A 6,284-nucleotide genomic window follows, 5' to 3' on the forward strand; every position below is an offset into this window, starting at 1 on the left:
ATATAACTGAAATCATTATATCCAAACAGATGATTAACAATAAGCATCATGTAATTCACTTATAATCATTATCCAAAATCTTAATCCGACCAAATAACGAATAATTCATGATAATCATATAAATAGTCACAGATTCTAAGAATCAGGTATATCATCATTCAGTACTAATACCACCGAGTGTCGAACATCGAAGTCTTACTTGAGTATCGAAGTATCTTTTGCAAGTACTATCCGAACTCGAAATTCATAGAGACAAAAAGTAGATAAGAAAGAGGAATACGACGAGATCATTCGAGTGTAAGAGAGAAAAAGTAAACTGACCAAGAAGAAAACAATCGTTATTTTAATTCTAACTACGTTTGAGAATAAATAGTTTTAAGAAATTAACTTACAAATTAGACATATTACAAAGAAAAAAGTTATGCCATATCTTAAAACATAATTTCTTAAAAAATAATAGAGACGTGTTTTGAAACATAGTTTTAAGATTACATTTAAAAAAGTTAGAAAACAAAGTGATGCTTTAAAATACAACTTTTTATTTTAAAAAAACTATTTTAAAACACGATTTACCAATATTTCATATAATTTTTAAATCTATCTATTTTGTAATGGTTTTTAAAAATAGCTCTGAAAGGTAAAAAAAGCCAAATGTTTAGTTATCTTTAAATGTACTTTACATATTCATATTTAGATATACTATACAAATTTAAATTTATCAACGAAAACATTTTAAATCAGAAAAATATGTAAAAGAAATAACAAATACTATTTTTTGACGTATAGAAATTAAACCCATATAGAAAATTTTACAACATTATCTTGCTCAACCAATAACCGTTAACGTTGAACTGCACTAATTGAGTTTTGTGACTGAGTCACTATTAAATAATTTGAGAAGATATTTAGAGGAATTTATTAAATACTTGACAGTGATAAATATGAGTCTAAGTGGACCAACACATTTAATTATGCTTCTCACTGCAGTGTTGTCGTGTAGGGTTAGCCAACCTATCTATTTGTATTTATCAGAAAACAAAACAAAACAAAAAAGTCCCTAACTTCTTAAAAATTAATTTAAGTTTTTTTTATGTATATTAAAAAATTATTCAATATTAGTATTTCATTAAGGATTCAAATATCAGTCTATTTAAATTTTTAAAAGATTAAAACTACAATTATTTTGAATAGTATGATTTATATAATTATAAAATTGAAGATTGTTATTATTTACACACAATTTTAAGGTTTAAAATGACATAAAATTCACATTGTTTAATAAAATGGAGTATAAGTTGATTTTGTGAAATAAGTTAAACTTTTTATCAATTTGTTGATCGTGTTACTTGTTTTTAGATCACTCACAAATATTTTATCTTCTACAATATTCATCATCTTGAAAGAGATATTGCTATATAGTCCTGAAAAATTTGGTATTACATGGATATATAATGTTGGATAAATGAATTTGGGTTAAATAAATAATAATGATTGAGTTTGAAAATAATATTACAATTTAGTTTTTTACTCAATCTAAAAGGGATGTTTTAATATTTATACTTCCAATTATTTATGGTCTGATAATTTTTTTTGTTAAAATTTAATAGCAAACTATATTATAAAAAATTATTAAAATTATACATGTGTTTTTTACTAAAGATTTGATATGTCTTGTTAAGAAACCCTGGGTTAATTATTATTTTCATCATCTAATTTGTAATAAAAAATTAAATTCATATGGGAATGTATAAAAACCTAAAAATACTACTATTTTAAAAATTGCTTAAAAAATAAGTAAAGGAAAATACTCGAGTATGTTGGTATGAAAAGCACTTGTTATGATTTGTTGTATCATATAACTTTAGAAAATTTCAATAACGAAAGATATCCTAATAATTGAGATAAATCAAATATTGAATCTTTCTCTTTTGTAGAAGCCCTTTATTTTTTAAAATATTTTAAAAAATAAAAAAGTATTTTAAGTAAATAAAAAAACAAAGACACAATTCATTATTTATTTTTGTCTTTCCCGCTAACATAGCAACACTGAAGCAAATACTAGCACTGATAATAGTTTTAAATAAGTTCAAATATTTTTTTTTAAAGCAATTTTCATTTTTTACATTCATATTTTATTTACTATTAAAATGTAATTAAGTTTCTGTGTGTTATTACTGAATATAATTTATTTATGATATAAATAATAATAATAATAATATGTAGAGAGTTATTTAAAATGAGAAATAAATATAAAATATGGAAGAAAATATAATTATTTGTTTTTTTATTAACATTTATAAACTAACTAAAAACTATACACTTTCCAGAAGAGAAAGTATCATTCCTTCTTTAAACAATAGTAAACACATTTAAAAAAATGATATTAACATGCAATTTTATACTTAGGTTTAGATAGAGGGGAGTTATTTCTCCAGCTTAGGTGTATGTCTAGTAAATTCAGTAGGTTTCACCTAACATGGACATTCATCATCCACACACTATTACCTCGTCATTATTATGTTAATCTACCTATATTAAAAGTATTTAGTATATAAAACTTACTACTATATTCGGATAAAAAATACTTTCATCTAATATTCTTTGTCTTTTTTTATGTTTTAAAAAAAAATCATTATATAATATAAATAATAATTTATACTTAATTTTGTTGTTGTTCTATAATAATGACGTTAAGATTGAGAGAACAATTAACTTTCTCTTCAGTCGGTCTCTCCTTCTACCTCTTTTCTTCACTGAACAACTTTACAACTCTCCTTTCGTTGTTCTCCTCCTCTCCCTTGTAAATTTCAAGTTCAGATAGTACTTGTAAAAGACACGTTCAAGTGAGATCTTAGTATTCGGTGCAATTAATGTGTGACGATGACGAATCTTTTTCTCAAAATCTGACTGTTTATATGATTAATGGACCATTTGTTATTAGATAAAATTTAATTCGGGTTTTAAATCATAATTAAGAGTGTATTATCTAATATTTAATCACTGTTTGATCTTGTTAATCTTTTGTTAGGCTTAATGAATCTGGTTGTATCGATTAGTTCTAATCGCATACTGATTAATTGTTCGGATCCGACCGGTACAATTATATATAATTCCATTTATTGTAAAATAAGGAAAAGAAGATAGAATTGCATGAGAGAATATAACTAATAAATTATACAATAATATTACGAAATATAACGTATTCATATTTTTAAAGTTTCTGCACCAAAATTATAAATGTTAAACAATACCTACTAGTATTTTTTTTTACTAGTCAACAATGACTACTATAGTAATACTAAATAAAAGTATAATTGAGATTAAATAATCAGAGTTCGAAATGTTAAAAAATAGTAATCATATTAATTAGGATAGAGAGAGAAGACTAAAACATTAATTAGTATGAAACTTAGAATTTATAATAATAGAGTTTTGGCGGAGAAGATAGATGTAATTTGACTAATAAGATGCCAGCTTTACAAGGCACACAACTCTAATTATAAACAATCCAGTGAGTAATAATAACAATATAATCTAACTTGGAATTGGAGTTAACTTATCTTTAATTAAACTCCCCTTTTATATCGCACTTCGATATTAATTTCTCTATCACCACACTTCTTTCAACATAATATTGAGCTTATGAATAGATATTAAACACGTAATTAATGTCTTAAATCTTATAAAGAATATCACCTAATGCTTTAATGTATTTCATTTCTCTCACTACTCGAAGAGTATTAGTTAAAGATAATCTAAGAAAAAAATATAAATAGAATTGATCATATAATATAATAATAAAATTGCAATATACAAAACAAAATATATCTATCTAAAATACTTTGTCGACGTTAAAATTACAGTGGTTTAATTTTTTTTTAGATATTTTAAGAATTAAAATTGCTGATATAATGTGTACTAGTGGTCGAATGATTAAATAGAAGTTAATATTCGACTAGGCTGATCGACATCATCATATTAAAAACATATTTTTAATTACCGTCCATATCTTTAATCCAGGTAATAAATAATTCATGATAATCATTTTATACTAAACACACAAGTATCAAATACAAAAATCTTAGTTAAGCGTTGAATTATCTTTTGTATGTACAATCAAAACTTGGAGTTTACAGAAATGAAAAATAAAGAGATAAAAAAAGTATGAGAAGTCCATACGAAAATAGAAAAGTTAGACCGATGGAACCGAATAAGAAAGATAATCGGTAGTATCAATAATACGATAATATGAATAATATGATAAAAAGGAAATACATTAGTATCAATGATTAAACGTATTAAAAAAAGTGTATTTAGATATTTGAAATGAAAAAGGATATATTATATTATGAGGATAAATTTAGTTGAATGATCTCTCATAGGTATGAAAGGTGTCTCTGCCAAGATCCTGTCTCTCTCAACACAAAACAAGCCATAATGGAAGCTTAACAAGGATCGCACTCTCACAGAGAATTCTAAAGAAGAAGAAGAAAAAGAAGATAAAGATGGAGAATTATTCATACCAATCATACCCTGAGTCTGGCGACTCCTCTCCACGCTCCAGAGAGATCGACTTTGACAACCCTCCTGCTCCATGGGACGAACAACAACAACAAAATTACAAGGTAAAGTTCATGTGCAGCTACGCCGGGAAGATCCACCCACGCTCCCACGACAACCAACTCTCATACGTCGGCGGCGAGACCAAGATCCTTGCCGTCGACCGCTCCATAAAGTTTTCCGTCCTGCTGGCCAAGCTCTCCGCCCTCTGCGAGCTGCCGCCACAAGAAAGCAACGGCAGCAGCCTCACCTTCAAGTACCAGCTCCCGGGCGAAGACCTCGACGCTCTCATCTCCGTCACCAACGACGACGACCTCGACCACATGATGCACGAGTACGATCGCCTCTACCGCGCTTCCGCTAGACCCGCCCGCATGCGATTATTCCTCTTTGTCGCCGATACTCTTCCTACTCCGCTTCCTGCTTCCGCACCGCTCCAACCTGTGCTTAAACCAAATAATGTCGATTTCCTCTTCGATCTCGAGAAGGGCGCCGGTGTCGCCGTCGCGCCTCCGCCGTCTCAGATTCCGCCTGCGGCTGTCAAATTTCATGATCCGGTGCCGGAGCCCGTCGCTCCGCCGCCGGAGTACCAGTCGCGGCTGAATATGAACCTTGTCGATAGAGTTTCGGCTTCTGATCCGAGCGCGATTCGGCGCCAGCTGCAGCAATTGCAAATTGCGGAGAGCGAGCAATATCGGAGGAAGAGCGAGGATAATTACCCCGCGGGTGATTATTACGTTCAGAAGCTGCCTGAGAAGTTTCCTCCGGCGAATTTGCCCGCCACCGCCCCGGGTTACTGGCCGGAAAAACATGTTTCCGGCGAATCCTATCCGCCGGCTGCCTCCGGTGGAGGAGATGCGCCGGTTTACATGATTTCGGCGCCGGGGACGTACTATCACGCGCCTGTGGTGCGGCCTCAAGCCACCCAGGGGTACTACGCGGTGCAGCGAATGGCTTCAGATGGCTACCGTGAAGCGGCGGTGTACGGCGGCGTGACGCCGCAGCCTAACTTGGCGCCAGGGCAGCCACCGGTTAAGGCTCCCGCGTATACGGAAGGATTCGGTGTGGTGCGGCCAAGTGGGATAGTGGATAATACGGGTGCTCCGTACGCACAGGTAGCGTACGATAGTGCAAGTGGGAGACAAGTTTATTATACTGCACAGGGTGGCGTAGTGCACGCTCCTCCGTACCAAGGCGTTTTTCCACCGGTCACTTCTGAGATGAGACAAACTGCGGTGACGTTGGGTCAAGATGTTAAAGTGATGAACAAAGTTACTCAAGGTTCTCTCTGATTATCCAAAAATAACGGTTCAGTGTGATTACCGATTAAGATTCTACTTACTTATCGCTGAATATGTTATTTCTTCACTATCTTTTCTTTCAAATCCTATTTATGTAATAGGAATAATATTATTAGCTTTTATTTTTCGCCTTCTATTTTTGTACACTATGTCGATCATGCTTATATATCATATTGCTATGTACTATTAATTTGTCTCTTCATTTTATGGTCTTTTTCTTTCTGTTAACAATTTTATCATTTAATTCTTTTAACGTTTTACTTTGAATTTGTTCTCACAATATTTCATTATCATAAGATCAGAATGGTTGTTAGTTGTTGAGGAACAAAACTTAAGAGACAGTATAAAAACATTGTAAGTTCTTAATGTACTATTAACACAAGTAAATTTTCTCTTTTTCTTTAGAAAAGGTTACTACCATTT

The 6,284-nt window shown here is 31.4% G+C and overlaps 1 protein-coding gene across 1 annotated transcript; it reads left to right on the plus strand.

Annotated features, from left to right (window-relative positions):
• Positions 1–4,210: 4,210 nt before the first annotated feature.
• Positions 4,211–6,051, plus strand: LOC137832726 (uncharacterized). The gene has a single exon (XM_068641039.1). It carries the CDS (start codon positions 4,506–4,508, stop codon positions 5,850–5,852), a length of 1,347 nt encoding a protein of 448 aa, XP_068497140.1. The 5' UTR covers positions 4,211–4,505; the 3' UTR covers positions 5,853–6,051.
• Positions 6,052–6,284: the final 233 nt, after the last annotated feature.

Source organism: Phaseolus vulgaris, chromosome 6, assembly GCF_000499845.2.
Source record: "Phaseolus vulgaris cultivar G19833 chromosome 6, P. vulgaris v2.0, whole genome shotgun sequence".
NCBI lineage: Eukaryota > Viridiplantae > Streptophyta > Magnoliopsida > Fabales > Fabaceae > Phaseolus > Phaseolus vulgaris.

Bases quoted from the DNA above. Each gene is read 5' to 3' on its own strand.
- LOC137832726 (XM_068641039.1), top strand. From the start codon at position 4,506: ATGGAGAATTATTCATACCAATCATACCCTGAGTCTGGCGACTCCTCT.